This window comes from Cucurbita pepo, chromosome LG05, assembly GCF_002806865.2.
Source record: "Cucurbita pepo subsp. pepo cultivar mu-cu-16 chromosome LG05, ASM280686v2, whole genome shotgun sequence".
In the NCBI taxonomy this organism is placed as follows: Eukaryota; Viridiplantae; Streptophyta; class Magnoliopsida; order Cucurbitales; family Cucurbitaceae; genus Cucurbita; species Cucurbita pepo.
The window spans coordinates 7,542,637-7,560,620 of NC_036642.1; the positions used below are offsets into that span (position 1 = coordinate 7,542,637).

A 17,984-nucleotide genomic window follows, 5' to 3' on the forward strand; every position below is an offset into this window, starting at 1 on the left:
GACAATAGCGAACACATTAAACCCTACTCTCAACCTAAAAAATTCTACCGAACCTAAAATTCGATTATTCTATTTTATGAGGGAGGTTTCAAATTGTAGACCGTGATGAAGAAAAACAAGCAAAGACCTTCAATTTACAATAATGCATGTCCTCATGTAGGATGAAACTAAAGACCTTCGATTTACAAGATTAATGTTTTACCACTGAGCTATAATAACTAATATTTTGATAAGCCGACTCTCAACCTAGAAAGTTTTATAGAACCTAAAACTTCCGATTTGTTACGACCCGATTTTATGAGGTTTCAAATTATGGACCGTGATAAAGAAGACCAAGCAAGCAAATAAATTAAAAGTAAATTAAAAATATAATACAACGAAATTTTATCCAATTTAAAATAAACCGAAACCTAATGCAAGTGATTTTGAAGTCTATTTAAAAGCCAGAAATGAGTGTTGGTAGAATTCAAATTCAACGTAAAATATACAAATGTCTAATGCCTCAACAAGACTCCTGTCTGCACTGCAAGTGATTTTCAAGTTTATTTAAAAGCCGGAAGTGAGTTAGGCCGGATAAAAGTTCAAACATCCCCTCTGTGACCACGCAACTTTTGAGTACTCATTCATCTTGACTGACAATCAGCAAAAGTAAAAAAGGAAGGTAAAATGGGATGAGTATAAAATAGTAAGTAGCCTATATTCATAACATGGATTTGCTCTAGAAAACTTTGATCCTTATTCAGCCGGAGGGTTATGTGAATGAATCTAATTATAAACAAACAATTCTTTCAAAGGAGAAAAAAAAAAAAAAAAAAAAAAANTACAAGATTAACTCTCTACCACTGAGCTGTTTAGGTTGTTCCTCGACTCTCGGCCTAGGCAAGTTTTAGGACCTAAAACCTGACTGCTCTAATACCAATTTGTCACGACCTGATTTTTTAGTCTTCAAATCTTGGACCATGATGAATAAGACAAATATCACGAAATTAATTATGTATCGAGGGCGAGATTTTCTACCACAGATATGTGTCATACAGCTCAATCCAATCTAGTTGAATTGTACAAGCAACTCTTGAATGTTGGGTTCGTTAGACTTGTAATGGCTCATACTAGTATTCACCCGAATGAAGGGAATGAAATCTTCATCCTTGTAGTGTAAGAATTGGGAACCATTTTGATTCTATTAAAAATTAAAATAAAGCAATTAATATAAGAGTAAGAACTTAAACTTGGTAGAAATTGCGGCTTGCAAACCTCCTTGATGTATTCCAACAATGCAGAAGTTCTTTCACATCCCATAAAATGACTCGAACACAAGGCTAAAACTTGTGGGAGCCTTTTGAAAGAAAATCTCGTAAAAATTGGAGAAGAATAGTTTCAAAAGAATTCTCCAAGTGTGAGAGATCAATGACATTTTGGCTCAACCTATTAGTACAGAACTGTTGGATAATTTTTATCAAATAATATATTTAAATATCTAATATATTATAATATAATATCTTAATCCACTCCTATTTTATTGAATTTTCAAATATATATTTTTATGGAATGTTTTATAATTGTTTTAATATTTAATGTATCAAATTCAATAAACCTATTCTCTTATCTTAGTGTATTTAATATATTAATATTAATTTGAACATTTAAAATTAATTTTTTTTCTTACATTTAATGTATCTAATATATTAAATTTTAATTGGGACACTTTAATTTTTATTTTCATTAAATTCAACATTTTAGTATTAGTATAATCAAGCAAGGAGACCTTATGGACCTAAAAATTATAAACTCAGTGATACAAAGTTAATTAATTAAACTCTTTAGTTAATTAATTTCGATTGACTAACTACACATTCAAATTTCAAATATAAGCTCCAATGATACAAAGTTAGTTAATTAAACTCTTTAGATTAGCTTGACCAAAGAGGGTTTAGGGGGTGTGCGAGCCCCCTAGAGATTCACACGTGTGGATCGTGTGTAGGGAAGTACTACACATCCAATTTGTTTGAGATTGGATGTCACTCCTATGATGGTTTTTAAATGATAGGTCCCTAAATCGTGAGTTATGTTTGCATTCCATGACCCCAAGAGTTAAATCACTTACTATTATTTCTTAAAATATTCAAGCCATATGCTATTCTTTTCAGGTAAAGGCAAGGCGTCCCGTACGGCTGACGACGTTGCAACCTGAGATTATGACACATGCATAGGGTAGTCACATTTATTTTCTTAGACTTGGGCTAGAATAGACTGTTTTTAATTTAAAGGTTTATTTCTTTTCTTTAGTCTTTTGTAGCTTGTTTTAAAGGTGTTTTCAAAACACGTAAGTTCATGACTGTGTCTCAAGATGAATGTTATGTTTTATGATGAAGTTTTTAAATGTTTAATTCCGCATACGAGAATGATAACAATAGTGGTGGTAGGTAAGTAAAAATTTAGAGTCTTATTACTCTTAATATTAGATAGGAACTAATTTGTAAAAAACTGAAAAGACCGAATTGTTGTAGGTAAAAAAAAAAAAANGTTTCGTGGCGGGAGGTAATCATCATCGAGCTCATTGTTGGACCCTAGTTTCCACTTCGCACTTCGATTCTATAAGCACTTCACAATTTCTGGAAGGGAAATCCGCTGCTTCGAGCGGACCATATCACGCCCTTTCGCGTCTTACGCCATCTCCCTCTCTCTCTCTCTCTCTCCCGTAGCGACAAGCCCAAAATTTCACTCCCTCATGCAAAGCAGCTCCTTCAACCCAATCTCGAATTCCCTTCAATTTCAACGCCCATGGATTTTCCCCGAAACCCACTTCGCCGTTGGTATTGGGGTTCCAAATAAGCCTAGATTCCGCCTTACACCTCGAACTGTTATCAGAACTTCAAGAACTCGGTACAGAGCCGATGAAGGCCTTGATGATGGACCCGGTCCCAGCACCCCGGTGCGCTTCCCCGTCGTCCTTCTCCGGTCCGGTAGGGTCTCTCAGTACGTGTGGGATGGGGTTTCTCTACAGTTGGTCGGCGTTGATGGTGGTGCTTCATCTGTTTCTTTTGATTTCGATGATGGGTTTCGAACGATGTACAGGGCATGTGGTTTGGCTGTTAAGGGTTTTTTTATTCCCAAGAATGTTAGTGAGCATTATGTACTTTATGTCAAATGGAAGTTCTTGCATCGGGTTTTCAGTTCCGCTCTGCAGGTTATTGCTACTCAGGTCAGTGGATGAAACTTAATCCTTCAATTTATTCGAGTTTTCTAGTTGCGAGAAGAAATTAGTCTGATAGAGTGTAAGGATAAGACTCATAGTTTCATTTAACTATAGCCCATTTGATGTTTGTTCATATTCTGCTTAGTTTATTTCTTATAGTTGGTTACTGTTGGGACAACATTTTAGCTTGAGCACATCCGGATAGCAGAACTTTGAAGTGTTTTGTGGTGTGTGGATTGAATTGTTTACCTGATGAAAGTATTTGGAGTGTGAATTTTTATGGCTCTGCACTATAGTTGTTAGCTCTGATTTTATTGATGTCCACCTAATGGTTTAATGATAAGCATTCTCTTCAAATTATAAGGAAAATTCTTATTGATAGGCAATGTTTCGGGCTATAGGAGTTGGGCGCACTCGTTCGCTAGCATCAGCAGCAGCTCTGAATTGGGTCCTGAAGGATGGACTTGGACGGTTAAGTCGGTGTATTTACACTGCTACGATAGCATCTTCATTCGATACAAATTTGAAGGTTTGCTTCTGTTTGTTAATTTCTTATGAACAAGGAGTTTTATTTGAAGATCATCCTTGAAAGTGCAGTGTTTGTGTTTCCATTGTATCTTATTGTTTGATGAACAATTCTTTTTTTCTTTTTTAATGTTTCTCGTTTCAAGAGAGTCAGGTTTTCGACAGCGATTCTATTCAGTTTAAGCATTGGAGTTGAGTTGCTGACTCCAGCATTTCCTCAGTACTTCTTGCTTCTTGCATCGATTGCAAACATCGTGAAGCAAATAAGTCTTGGATGCTACTTATCAACGGCTGTAAGGGTTCACAATTTTATCTAGTCCAATTTTGTGCATTATATGTTTGACATACTTTCTTCACGGAAAATCGATCGCCTCTTTATGATAATAACCAATATTTCTTTCTGTTGGTAAGAGGTGTTTGTTGGTTTACTCTGTGTTGTTCGTTTGTCGAGAAAAGTTACTCCAAGTTGTTGATCACTTAAGGTTTGGAATGACTTTCAAAGTGTTTAGAAAAAGGTTTTTAAGCACTTGGAAAGTTATTCATTTGGTTCATTATGAAGTTTCTGGAAGACTCAGTTTCAAAAGTTCTAATTATGCTAGTTAAACATTCCTGAAAGTTTCATTTCAATCGATAATATTCTTTTTGCTTCACGACTTGGGATTTTATCAGTGTCGTCTTATAGTTCTCACTCTTTGTAATCAGTCTGCTGTTCATAGAAGTTTTGCGGTGGCAGATAACCTTGGTGAAGTTGCTGCCAAGGCACAGGTTGGCTATAATCCTTCCTGAAACAGATCACAATTTTTCGGTATCCTTTACGTTCATTCAACTATCCATTTTATGCAGATTCAATCAGTGTGCTTTGATAATCTTGGTCTCATACTCGCTGCCCTTCTGAACTTCTTGTCCAAGAATGATCAAAGGTTTTTTTTCCCCTGATTGTTCTTTAGACTTCCGTTTGTTCTTAAATAAGTTACAAATACTCAGAGATTATCAATTCATGTCTGTTTTATCATTATGGATATATTTTCTCAATTTTGGAATTTATCATTTCAAGGGATTCTAACTCATTATTATTTTTATGTTAGATTGCAAGCAGCTTTACCTTTTGTAGTTTACCCCATTTTTGCTGCAATGGATCTTTTTGGAACATATCAAGGGCTTAAACATGTCCATTTGCAAACGCTAACGAAGGTAGGTTTTGTGTTATTCAACTTTCCACAGTATTTGGAGGCTAGTTGTGTAATGGCCCAAGCCCACTGCTATGAGATATTGTCATCTTTGGGCATTCCATTTTGGGCTTCCCCTCAAGGTTTTTAAAACCCGTCTGTTAGGGTGAGGTTTCCACACCCTTATAAAGAATGCTTCGTTCTCCTCTCCAACCGATGTGGGATCTCACAATCCACTCCCCTTTGTGGCCCAGCGAGGACGCTGACACTCATTCCCTTCTCCAATCGATGTGGGACCCCCCAATCCACTCCCTTTCGATCCCAGCATCCTTGCTGGCACACCGCCTCATATCCACCCCCTTTGGGGCTCAGTCTCCTCGCTGACACATTGTCCGGTGTTTGGCTCTGATACTATTTGTAACGACTCAAGCCCACCGCTAGTAGATATTGTCCTCTTTGAACTTTTCCTTTCGGACTTCCCCTCAAGGTTCTTAAAACACGTCTGTTAGGGAGAGGTTTTTACACCCTTATAAAGAATCCTTTGTTTTCCTCACCAACCGACGTGGGATCTCACAAGTTGTGTTCGAATTTGCTGTTTGTTTTGTGCTTACTTGATGGAGCAAAATTGTCTTTTATCAGCTGTTTGCTTAATGGAACTATGATTTCTTTATTCTCTCTTCACTACTTGAGTTTTGATAGAGTTCTTTTTAGGTGAAACACTTTCTTTAGAAATACGTTTTATAATTGTTTTGCTTCTCAACCGTTAGTTACTTGATGTTCAGGATAGACTCGAGATCATATTATGCACTTGGATCGAGCAAGGATACGTGCCTACACCAGCCGAAGTAAGTGAGAGGGAAGGAATTGGTTTACTATGCAGAAAGGGTGAGCGTCTTGTCTCTGTATTGATTCCATTATGCATAGAAGGTTAACAGATCATAGACTTATGTTGAACTGCAGTTAATTAATATAATAACTTCAATATTCAGGTAAGGTTTCATGGCCAATCAGAATAGGTTGCTTGAATCTGGAGTCTCAAATACCAAAATTGTCAATGCTTGCAATGCGATCTGTATGTAACAAGGACTATTATTTTATATGCATGGATGTCTTCTGCCGGGGCTTAACAACAAATACAGTGAGTAGATATACTTCGATTAACCTTTACGAGCTGTCCATATTTATTTTGCTCACACTTTTCTTGTTCGAAATCGTAGCATGGTATTCTTCTTTGTCTCCGTGAAGGGGCTCGTGCCGCAGATATCAGCATGGGGTTATTGCAGGTACTAGAAAATTGCTTAAATTCATTTTCATCTGTTTGGTTTGCACTTGATTTGAATATGATATCTATTGTTCGAAAAGTTTCAGTTTGGTCGGGTGATTTAGTGTAACAACTCAAACTCACTGCTAGTAGATATTGTTTTCTTTAGGCTTCCCTTCAAGGTTTTTAAAATGTGTCTTCTAGAGAGAGTTTCTACCATTTGTAACTGCCCAAGTCCACCGCTAGCCAATATTGTCCTCTTTGAGTTTTCCCTTTTGGGTTTCCCCCAATATTTTTAAAACGCGTCTACTAGGGAGAGGTTTCTACACCCTTGTAAAGAATGTTTCGTTTCCCTCTCCAACCGATGCCCAGCGTCCTCGCTTTCGCTGGCATTCGTTCCTCTTTTTAATCGATGTGGGATCTTACCTTTAGTTAAATCTTTCAAACAACCTTTGATCTACAAAGTGTTTCATAATTTTTTTTATTTTGTTTTTCTTTCGATAACACATTTTTTTCAAATGCATTAAGGAAACATGGTAAAAGTCATGTAAAAGACAATGGTCAACTTTTGATGATGTTAATGGTGTTTAGGGATAATATAACAAAACCAGAAAGACCAAAGCGAAACATTTAAAATCATAGAGAGTATTGATACTCGAGGGACGAAAGCATTGCGGAAATCTCTTCGAAACGGGATGTCACAACATTCTTTTAGTCCATATGCTTTATATTCAGTCATTCTTTGATGACTTTGAAATTCTGATGTAATGAGTCTTGACTTGAATAGGCATGCTTCATCCGCAAAGCGATTGTATCGAACACGAGCGTTTGGGACGAAGAAATCAATAAAGGTATTAAGTTTTCAGATGCAATGGCGAAGGAGTGGGTTGGTTTGGTTGAGGATAGCAAGAAATATGCAGAAGAAAATGGTTGTAATTTGGTTAAACAAATGTCAAGCTTAGGATGGGCTGTCAAGAACGTTCTGCTGAGTACAAATGAGCAAATACGATACAGCTTTGTTGATGACTGAGGGACCTTGTTTCCAAGGACCAAAATGCTGATCTCATCATTTTTTCTTTTACCCATATAAGGATACTTTTAACTCTGGGGATAATTTTAGAATTTGTTAATTATGTATTTTATATATATATAAACTATAATTGTTTACACAATAAAATTATGGAAAAAATATTAATTTTATCGATACCTACGTAGTAACAACCTCTATAAAGGTCTATTGAGTATAGTTTCATTGGTCGACTACCGTATGTTTAAGGTCTCGTTTATTAATTATTTAGATTTTTATTTAAAAATTGTATTTGTTTTCGTATCATTTAATGTCTCGCTTGAATACTTGACGGACGTTGTATAGGACTGTATGATTGCTTGTCAAAATTGCATCGAAAATTGCATCTACTCGAGAAATATTGAAATACCTCAAAATATATTATAGTGGGAGTCATGGTGTCATCTCTCCACCAACTCTAGATCCTTTGGCCTAAGTGAGTTACCCTGAAGTACATACGTGTGTTATAGTATTGGCGAGTGTCGATGGATGGGCGTCGATGGTGTTTTTCTTTGAAAAGGGAATATTTATATATAGCAATAGATAATTATTAATGAATAAATTTATAATTAATTGCTAATGGCAGCTTTGTAAATAATGAAATTAAAAAGTTTAAAAAAAAAAAAAAAAAAAAAAACTTATATAGTTAAAAGTATATTGAGAAATTCAAAAATAAATTAAAAATAAAAACATTTAAAATACTTTTTTATATAAAAAAATATTTATCTTTAAACTTTTAGATTTATTGCTCATAAATTTATTAACGGTATAAACTGTTAAATTAAATTTTTATTTAATAGATTCTTTAAATTTTGAATATTTTGATTTAATAGATACAACTTTTAATATTAAAAAATACATTTTTATATCTAATAGTATTTTTAAACTTTTGTATATAATGGAGATGTAAATTTTAAAAAATATTTAAAATTGAATTTAATTAGACATAAAATAGAAGAATCAGAGAACATTTCTTCAAATTTTAAATAATGGACCTATTACATCATTTTTTATTATTATTTCAAAAACCCAATATATACAAAAAGTTGAGGGAGTAAGATGGTAATTTATCCAAATTATTACTAATGTAAATATCTGAAAAAGTAATTTTTTTTTTTTTTTTTTTTTTTTTTTTTTTTTTTTTTTTTTTTTTTTTTTTTTTTTTTTTTTTNCTTTGTTACTGTTCTCGAATTACGAAACTGGGAGCATTTACCAAGAGCCCCGCCGTAGGGGAGGTTACCGGTGAATACTGCGGCGAACTTTGCACAATCGCCGACGGCGACTGTTCCGACACCCTCCACATCTTCACCGACTTATCCAAACTGCCACTGTACACAATCCACCTCCGTTGTTCTCCTTCCCCAGCTTCATTATCCCTTTCAACCGCCAAACACTTCACCGGTCCGGTGTGCCCCGTCAGCACCGACAAGCACGAATGCTCTGCCACTGTCCTCTGCCACACACATATCCCCATATCGGCGGAGCCACTCAACAACAACCGTCCCGCCGTCGCCAAACACAGAATTGCAAGCTTATGCCCCTTCAAATTGCCGCCATGCGACAACGATTTCTCCCTCTCCCAAAAATTCACCACTCCATCCGACGACCCACAGTACACAAACTTAGCTCCTTCGTTCACTGCCAGAGCCGTCACCGCACATTCCTGCTTCAACAATGTCTGTGAAAAAAAATGCTTCGTCCCTTTCCCCTGCAGCTCTCTTCTCCACACTTTCACGCTGCCATCCGCCGACCCAGTGAACACCAATCCATTCACACTCGAAATCAACGTATTAACAGCATCATCATGAGCTTGAATTGACTCCAAGCATTTCGAATCCGACACCCTCCACACCTTGAACGTTTTGTCCCACGAAGCAGAGTACAAAAACAAATTGTCCTCACTCAAACTCAGAGACGAAATTGCATCGAAATGCTTAATCCAGAGGTTCCTCCGCCGTCTCCCATCCAAGTAATTACTGGGTTTCATCGAACATTTGATGTAATCGCTCAATGTCGGTAAAGTTCCAACTCGTTTGTGGACGCTTGGATCTCGACTGGAGACCTTCCAGACACGGACCTTGCCGTCCTGGTGGCCGGTGAAGATTTTCCCACCGCCAATTACGATGGATTTGACCAAGCCGCTGTTGGATTTGAAACCGGAGAATTCCTTATGGCTTTTCCAGACGCGGATGTTCTTGCTGTCGGAGCCAGTGTAGAGAAGGTCCCCTGAGGCGGCGAGGGAGTAAATGTGGCCTTCTTCGCGGACGAGAGAGCCCATGAGGACATTGGGGAGGAAGGAAGTGTCGTCGGCGGAGGGGGCAGGGGAGGGCGTTAAGTGGGAGGACCATGGGGATTTGGTATAAGGGGAGGAAGAGGCGGGTTCGAAAAAGGAGGGGTCGGATTCGGCGTCGGCGTCGGCGTCGGCGTCCATTAAAGAGAAGTTTGTGTCGTCGACGTTGGGAACAGAGTATTTGAGGGTGGGGAGTCGGAGGGAGACGTCGGTGTCGTCAAGGCTGGGTTTTTTAAGCTTATTGAAACGGCGGGTGTGGACGCTGCTGCTGTTCTCTTCGGAGAAAACTCGGCCACCTCTGGAAGAACCTCCGCCGCCTAACATGGTGGGATTTTCATGGAGAAATGGAGGAGAATTGTTCTTAAGGGACAAAATGTGGCAACCAAGAATGTGTGAATGAAGGGGAGGTTATGGAAGGGTGCGGTTGTATATACCTTATTCTGTTTTTCTCTCCTCAATTTGCGGCTGCTTATGTCTCCTCCATCACTTGACTCAAATGTCTTTTCCTTCCCACCTTCAACTCAGCTTCAAATATGAACCCATTTCTCCAAATTAGCATCCTATAATTGTGCATGTTAACCCTTTTTTTGTTACCTAAATATGTCCCTTACTAAAATCATGGGAGATATGTCACATGGAAATTTAATATCTACCTCCCTTCCACACGGAAATGAAGATACTGGCCTTCAAAAGGGTGGAATGTGATATCCCACATCCGTTGGAGAGGAGAACGAAGCATTCCTTGTAAGGGTTTAGAAACCTCTTCTTAACCAAAGTGTTTTTAAACTGTGAGGCTCACGGTAAGACATAATGGGTCAAAGCGGACAATATCTTCTAGTGGAAGATAGATAGTTCATATATACTTGTAACTATTGAGAAAATTAATATTTCATAAGATGATCATATGCTACTCGATTTTAATCTTGAGTGAATTATGAACTTCTATTTGCGAGGGTTAGAATGACTTTGGTAGTCGATTCAATATGTCTACCATTTTACGGACTTGACTAAACAGAGAATTGGGAATATAATTTCACGGGATGGAACTCACTTTAGAATATAATTTGTGGATCATTTTAGAATCTTTGGGTGCATCACATATGCACATGTTCTTGACACGAGAAGGAAGATATTTGAGGACAAGAGTTTAAAATGTGTGTTCCTTGGAGTAGGTGAGACTTCTTAGACGTACAAACTCTATGATCCATTGACAAAGAAAGTGGTGGTGAGTCGCAATGTGATCTTTAATGAAAAGAAAACATGGTAACGAGGAAAAAAAAGTCATTGTGAATCAACAGATTCTGGTGGATCATGAAGAAGAACGAGTTGAAACCCCAATTCAACTTCACTATGAGCATGGAGAGGTAGATAAGTACAAGTCATGTCTAGTTGCAAAGTGATACAAGCACGTATGGAGTTGATTATGAGGTATTTGCACCAGTAGCACGTCAATTTACTATAAGGCTTATAATTTCAATTGCAACATAGAAACCGTGGCATATTCATCAACTTGATGTGAAGTCGGCCTTACATGGAAAGCCTAAAAAAGAGGTAGATGTGGAGCAACCAGATGGTTTTGTACAAAAAGGTAGAAAGGATAAAGTATATAAGTTGAAGAAAGCTCTATAAGGTTCGAAGCAATCTCCGCAAGCATGATACAATTGCATTGATTCTTATTTTGAAAAGATGGAATTCATTAAATGTCCATATGAACATACATGAGGTAACATTCTCATTGTTTGCTCGTATGTTGATGATTTAATATTTACTTGCAATAGTGAAAAAATGTTTGAAAGAAGAGCATGATGAAGGAATTTGAAATGATAGATATTGGTTTGATGAGATATTTTTTTTTTGCAGTAGAAGTTATTCAGTTTGTCGCTAAAAACTTTATGTATCAAAAGAAATATGTTCAAGAGTTACTCGAAAGATTTAAAATGGATGAAGCGCACATTTGGAACTCGATGAGAATTGAGTTTGAAGTTGCACAAGGATATTGAAGGGCGAGAGGTTGATAATAAGTGCTTCAAGAAAATTGTGAGAAGTTTGATGTATTTAACCTCAACAAGACCAGACATCATATATGTTGTTAGCATGATAAGTCACTACATGGAGTGTCCAACGAAAAAGCATCTCAATGCAGCAAGAAGAATATTTCGATATGTTAGAGAAACTTTTGGTTTTGGAGGTATTTTACAAAAAAAGAAGGTGATTCGAAGATGGCTGTCTATACCGATAACGATTATGTAAGTGATATAAATGATCGTAAAAATAATTCAGGAAGTATTCTCATGATGAGTTCAGGAGCTATTTGTTGGTTTTTAAAGAAGCAACCTAGACACTCTTAACTAGCTACAGAAGCAAATTTTGTGGCAGCATCAACATTCTTATGCCAAGCAATTTGATTAAGAAATATGTTTGAAATTCATAATCATAAGCAACTAGGTTTGACTGTTATCTATTATAATAATATGTCAACTATTAAGTTGTCTAAAAATCATTTGTTGCATGGAAGGAGTAAATATTTCGGTTTCATTTCTTGCGTAATTTGTGTAAAGAAGATACACTATTGAGCTCAATTTTTGCCGAAGTGATGAACAAATCGCATACCTATTCACAAAACTCTTGAAACAACCATTGTTCGATAAGCTTAAAAGAAAAATGGGGAATGACAGAATCCAAGATGCTTTAAAAAGATGAAGTGAAGTCCTAAACTCATTTCTACATAATTTAGCTTAAAAGAGGGTGTTGAGAGGTTACTTGTAGATACATGTATAGGTACATATATAAATACATATATGATAGATGCACATACATAAAGGTTCCGTCCATAAAGGTTCATTAGTTGATGACAATTTATTACCTTGATTCTTAGTTAAATGAAATACATCAAATATAAATTTGTTTAAAATTCGAATCACTCTACAAACCTAAAATTTAAAATTGCAAAGAAACTTAATCATTAGCTAAAAACATTTTTTTATCATTAGCTAAAAACATTTTTTTACTGCATCTAATTTTCAGTTTACTATAAAGACATGTATTACAGCTTAATAAAATCATTCATTGACTAACATTTACTGCTCTCATCATTTTCAATTATGTTGGCTATGAGACTATGCCCACTATAAGAAATCAATGAACTTTTTTACTCTCCATGTTGCATCAGTCTTGAACTTAAAATCTCAAATACATTGTACATTATCCTGTTGAAGCTGACAGAAACCCAATAAATCGCTTTAGAAAAAACAAAAAAAAAATAGAAGCTATTTCTTAGTTAGAAGGCCCGATGAAGAAAGAAGGCGTAACGCTTGGTTAGAATTGTCGAGAACCGATGATGACCTTGGAATATTCATCTTCCTTTTCTTCAAAAATTCCAATGAGTTCTGTAAGCATTGAGATGGTGCTCTCTCGTTTAAAAGAACCGTTTCAATCCTGCATTTACAAAAATGAGTCGTTCTATTTCAGAAGGTATAATAAAATCGAGAAGAACATCTTCAGTAACTACAGAGTCAGGTCCCTCACCCAGAGCTTTTGCTTTTCCTCCTCTTTGTTTTTGATTTAGCTGCAGGCTTTTCATCGCCTGGGTCTGATGAGAAAACTTGTCTATAGATGGAGAGTATACCAAATTAGATGTTTAGCGAAACTATAATCTGTGCAGAAATGAATGGAGAGTGGGAAAGAGACATACTTCTCACGCTCGGCAAGCAGTTGGACAAGATTACTGGAAAGCATTCCCAACTTGCTAACTTGATCGTCGTGTCTAGGGGTTTCTGCTACATCTTCGACAGTTTCGCCTTTTTTAGATGGGCGTGGTGTTTTCTTTTCGGCCCACTGTCTACGACGTTCTTTACCTTCACGGACAACCCTACATAAATAATGCCATTTATCATGTTCTGTCCAAAAAAACAAGTAATAAACAGACGTGCATCAAAGGACACTATCCTTTCAGATATCATCTAATTGCATCGCGGGCAGGAATTCCCAACACTACACTGAATTCTGAGAATGAACGACTATCCTCGATTCAGTAGTGCTCTTAGCGGAAAATACCCTATAGCAATGGGCATGACAAAGCAAGCCATCCTAGCCAACTATCATTTGTTTCATTGATTAAAAAACATGGTTCAGAGCATCTGGTGTGCCTAAAAATCTTATTCTTGTTAGTGCAGAAGATGAAAAACAGATCAGAGGGCAACCCATTAAGTAAAAGACAGAATTGCCCAGGCTCAAATCAAGGGCTCAATAATAACACAAAAACCTGATCTAATTACAACAGCAATAAACATAATTAGCAATCCAAGCCAATTTACATGCACCTTAATTAACAGCATGAAACAACCATACAATCCTACTGCATTTGAGGTAAGAAACTCATGAAATAATTGCCAACAAGAAATTAAACCGTGAAAAGAAATCATAGTTACCATTGTTGTGAACATTGAGCCTCAGCAATTTATGCACAAAATTAAACCACCTTTGTTCTTTTTGAACTAGATTATTGAACAATGAAAAAAAGACGGACAATAACATATAAAGCCATATGAAAAGGAATTTAGAATTGTATTTGTAAATAAAAAAACCCTGCAGAATCAAGGAAAATCGTTGGATTGTCTTTCCATTACTTTCCACTTCACTTCGATTTTATGAACATATTGCTGGCAAGCCAAAAAATTTGGTGCATTCCTTCTATTATGGATTTCTGAGCAAAGTTTCACTGCATAGGATTCTCTGACAAAAAGACCTTTGGAGACTTTTAGTGGGTATGATTGTTTGGTCTCTTCTGTTGGACTGAAAAATTATTGATTGGGTTTCAAGATGTTATATCCTACAGTAGATGTAATACATTTTTACGGTTTAAGGCATAATCCCCTTATGAATCAAAGAAGGCCAAGTATAGAGGCTTAAAAATTTGAGCCTCAACCTGAAGCTAGGCAAGCCTCAAGGTTTAAGGTTCAAAAGTCCTTCAAAACATGGTTTAAGCTTTGACATGAGTGTGCTGTTTATATTTGCACTACAAAACCTTAGATGGTCCTTCTCTTTACCATTTCCATTGCCCTTCAAGGAAGATGGACAAACCCTGAATCACGTACTCGTTAAGAATATCCTGATTAATGCAGAAAAAAATAAAGAGGAAGGGTTATCCTGCATGCTTGATTATGAGAAACCCTAACCTGATGGATTGGCCCTTTTTGTTAGATTGGGATTTGGACTTCTGGTAGATGCTCATATAGCAGAACGTAAGCTTGTGATTTCTAATCTCCAAAAGTACAATGTCACATAATTCATAAGAGAATTCAGTTATCAAGGTGGGCAAAGGTAGATACATCTGTTCACGTCAAGAAGGATCAACGGTCCCAAAATTCTTTCAACTAGCTCTCATCTTAAGTCTATGCCCTCACAAATAAAAGAAGTTCAACATTTATGACTCTAGAAATTCTGAGACTATGGAACTTGGTATTTAGCAGGAATCTCATGATTGGAAGTTTCAGGGAGGGTTAACTTTGATCAGGTAGGTAAATCATCTCTTCACTACTGATGGACAACATGTCAGGATTTGGTTTTCAAAACGTTCAGGAAAATTATTTTGAGCCTGTTCTTCAAGAGGTCAACAACTGAGATTGCTATCCTCCTTCCCTCAGTAGTCTGGTATGGAATCATAGGTGTCAGAAGAAGACCAGCGTGTTCTACTGGTTTGGGATCCATGGTAGCAACAAGAATAACACTGCTAGTGCTGATGAAACTCAGAAAAATAATTGCTTATGTTATCCTTAGGGCAGGGTGTTGCAATATGAGTAGACTATAAGATGAGAGATCGAATCTTGTTTCCTTTCTCTGCCCATTTTATTGCAGTGTGGAACAGGATGCAGGACTATTTTATGTTTTCCCTTTGCAGGTCAAGGATCTGAACTTTCAATTGCAGGAGGGAACTCCTTCAAACTGAAGGCTAAGGAACTCTTCTATAACATGGTGAAGCAACTCTTCAGTAAATTTGGTTAGAGAAAAACATAAACATGTTGATATTCCTAATCTTGTTGCATCGTCGTCTGGAGTTTAAGATAGAAATTTGGGGGTTAAGATATATTGCCTACTTCTTGAAGGTTCAAATCCTCACTCATATATCTATATGTATATACATATACATATACAATATATATATATATATAGCTAGATAAAGAAATCCATCGACAATATCATATGCAATCGAAATAAATAATTGAAGCCATGTCTTAAGAATCTATAATGTCAGCTCAACAAATAATAGAAGCGAAAACGCAAAAACAGCTCCAAACGCAGTGAGAAGACTAAACACAATGCGGAAGTAGATTAAACGTGAAGCCATTAAATCCCATGAAGGATGAAGAAAAATCCATGGAAATAAATGGATAATCAAACTTTACAAAAACTATAAGAAAAGTCATTGGTGAAATAATGATGAAAGCACAAGGTTCGACACCAAATACAATTCGGTAATGGGAAATACGGATTGAAAACACACCTAGCGCTACTTTCTTTTTGAACTTTTGTAATCTCTTCATCCTGCTGTATTCCCTGCAACAGATGAGTTCCTAATATAAATCACTGCTTCCTTAGAACATAGCTGGAGGAACTCCGACCGAGTTCAAACAAGCGGCAAATAGAAATATAGAAAGTTGGAAACAACGAACCTGCTCGGCGGTGAACTCTTCGGGGGCGTCGGAATCGGTATCGTTTGGGTCCGACATCTGATTACAAACTCTCCTTTTAGGGTTTCTGTGAGGTTTTTGGGTCCGGGATTTGAAGAAACTCTTGAAGGAGGAAGAGTTTTGCGCTTTTGAACTGCTCCAAATTGAATATCATGTCGAGCCGACTCCAGAATATTATGTTAATGGGCTGGGTAGTTGGGCTTTTATGTGGTTTCGGCCCATATTTTTATTTTTAATATAAATTAAAATTTTAATTCGTAAAATATTTATTTATTTATTTTTCATTTATTTAATTAAGATTTAACATTCATATTTTAATATAAATTAGTTTCCCTTATATGCCAATTTGTGTATGACTGGTGCCCTACCGGTAGCTACATCAACATGGCTATATGAGACTACTTGGTATCTTAGCTAATAAGTGAACTGTAACCCCATAGGTCATAAATAGTCTCCCTCATCGAGAAGGGGCTACCCCTCCCTTATCTCATCCAGCTAAATGATATGTACGATGTGAGGCACACGTTTTCCATGCTAAAACGGCTAGGAGTTGTTGGGTTCTGATTAGGAATCCCTTGGTCTCCCACGAAGCTATGACACCATTCATACAATTTGCAGCGTAAGGGTAATCCCGAGGTGGTTCGTATGTCGTGGTGGTCTGTTAGGATCTTAAGGGAAAGGTTTGGTCAGTGACTTGTCACTCTAACCACAAATCCCTAGACTTATCATAAATGTGAGTCATGAAAATTAACTGAGTGTGCACACAACTATTATCTCGCATCATCATACATAATTCATGCAAAGTAAACATACATGCTCAACGGGGCGATAACATCCATCAAGCTCCCGGAGCGCAGAGTTCACAAATTCTCATCTTTCTTTCAACATGAATTAAACATATACATATATATATATATATATATATATATAGCGGAAGTTTAAAGCATAATTGCAACACTTGGATAATTCTCATAATACTTCACATGGTACATTCATACTCATAATAATCACATTACCTAAATTTTTTCATGAAAAGCTACCATCTAAGGTAAATTCAGTAGCATGCATGCATTCCAAGCGATTTCTACAAGTATTGTTTCCTAAAAATCTGTATGGTGACTTACATGATTGACGCGTGCCCTTCATTTAGTGTTTCTATTTCTACACAAATAGGGTGTCCAAAAATACTGATTTCTCCAATTAGATCCTAATTCACATAAAAATATGGTTAGGGTTGGAATTGGAATAAAAATCGAGCAAACAGGAGTTAAACGGGCAAAAAAGGAGCTTACATGTGCTCCCACGCGCACGTACGAACGCACCTGAGGGAGGAGGACATGCATACTGGTCAGCCATTGACAAGTGCGTGGGTTCGAATCTAAAAGCATGTATTCTGAATTCTCTTACCTTAACGTGTCGCAACAAGGAGTCGGGTCGGTAATTCGGGTCGCGCGCGGGTTTCAAGTCATGACTCAGGTAGCGAGCCGCTAACCTACGAATCCTACCCGACGCGAGGTATTTCGTTGATTTTTCTCCCCAATGGACATTTAACATGGGCCCTTGTCTCCACGGATGCGCGGCCCCCTTCCTCGCTTGACATTTGTCCTAGCCGCCGTCTAACGCGTTCTCCTCCCTCCTCAGCCCTGCGATTTCTAGAATACGATTATTATTCCATTTTCTTTGCATTTTCATATTTCTTTCTATGTAACTCAGATTAACACGGTTTCTTCACGAGATTTGTAGAGTTTATATCCATCTAGAAGTAGGTATTTTTCTCGTAATTTATTTCTAATC

General features: G+C 36.9%; 3 protein-coding genes across 3 annotated transcripts; 1 reads left to right on the top strand and 2 right to left on the bottom strand.

The window, feature by feature from the left end:
* Positions 1-2,538: 2,538 nt before the first annotated feature.
* LOC111795201 (protein root UVB sensitive 4) lies at positions 2,539-7,390 on the top strand. The gene is made up of 10 exons (XM_023677491.1): positions 2,539-3,202; positions 3,579-3,725; positions 3,868-4,014; positions 4,424-4,486; positions 4,565-4,641; positions 4,807-4,912; positions 5,670-5,772; positions 5,877-6,025; positions 6,105-6,170; positions 6,936-7,390. The coding sequence occupies exons 1-10, from the start codon at positions 2,729-2,731 to the stop codon at positions 7,176-7,178; spliced, it is 1,575 nt and encodes a 524-aa protein (XP_023533259.1). The 5' UTR covers positions 2,539-2,728; the 3' UTR covers positions 7,179-7,390.
* Positions 7,391-8,391: 1,001 nt separating this feature from the next.
* LOC111795094 (protein JINGUBANG-like) lies at positions 8,392-9,689 on the bottom strand. Its single transcript, XM_023677339.1, has one exon. It carries the CDS (start codon positions 9,643-9,645, stop codon positions 8,392-8,394), a length of 1,254 nt encoding a protein of 417 aa, XP_023533107.1. The 5' UTR covers positions 9,646-9,689.
* A 2,941-nt stretch (positions 9,690-12,630) lies between these two features.
* Positions 12,631-17,759, bottom strand: LOC111795202. Its single transcript, XM_023677492.1, has 8 exons — positions 17,598-17,759; positions 17,483-17,512; positions 17,315-17,397; positions 16,173-16,323; positions 16,004-16,056; positions 13,196-13,372; positions 13,030-13,110; positions 12,631-12,939 (listed from the first exon to the last, which is right to left on the bottom strand). Exons 1-8 carry the CDS (start codon positions 17,742-17,744, stop codon positions 12,771-12,773), a joined length of 891 nt encoding a protein of 296 aa, XP_023533260.1. The 5' UTR covers positions 17,745-17,759; the 3' UTR covers positions 12,631-12,770.
* Positions 17,760-17,984: the final 225 nt, after the last annotated feature.

Coding starts and splice junctions, on each gene's coding strand:
- LOC111795201 (XM_023677491.1), top strand. CDS start 2,729: ATGCAAAGCAGCTCCTTCAACCCAATCTCGAATTCCCTTCAATTTCAA. Junction 3,203..3,578: donor TGCAGGTTATTGCTACTCAG/GTCAGTGGATGA, acceptor TCTTATTGATAG/GCAATGTTTCGGGCTATAGG. Junction 6,171..6,935: donor TCAGCATGGGGTTATTGCAG/GTACTAGAAAAT, acceptor TGACTTGAATAG/GCATGCTTCATCCGCAAAGC.
- LOC111795094 (XM_023677339.1), bottom strand. CDS start 9,645: ATGGACGCCGACGCCGACGCCGACGCCGAATCCGACCCCTCCTTTTTC.
- LOC111795202 (XM_023677492.1), bottom strand. CDS start 17,744: ATGTTAAATGTCCATTGGGGAGAAAAATCAACGAAATACCTCGCGTCG. Junction 16,057..16,172: donor AAGAGTTCACCGCCGAGCAG/GTTCGTTGTTTC, acceptor CATCTGTTGCAG/GGAATACAGCAGGATGAAGA. Junction 12,940..13,029: donor AGGAAAAGCAAAAGCTCTGG/GTGAGGGACCTG, acceptor TTGTAAATGCAG/GATTGAAACGGTTCTTTTAA.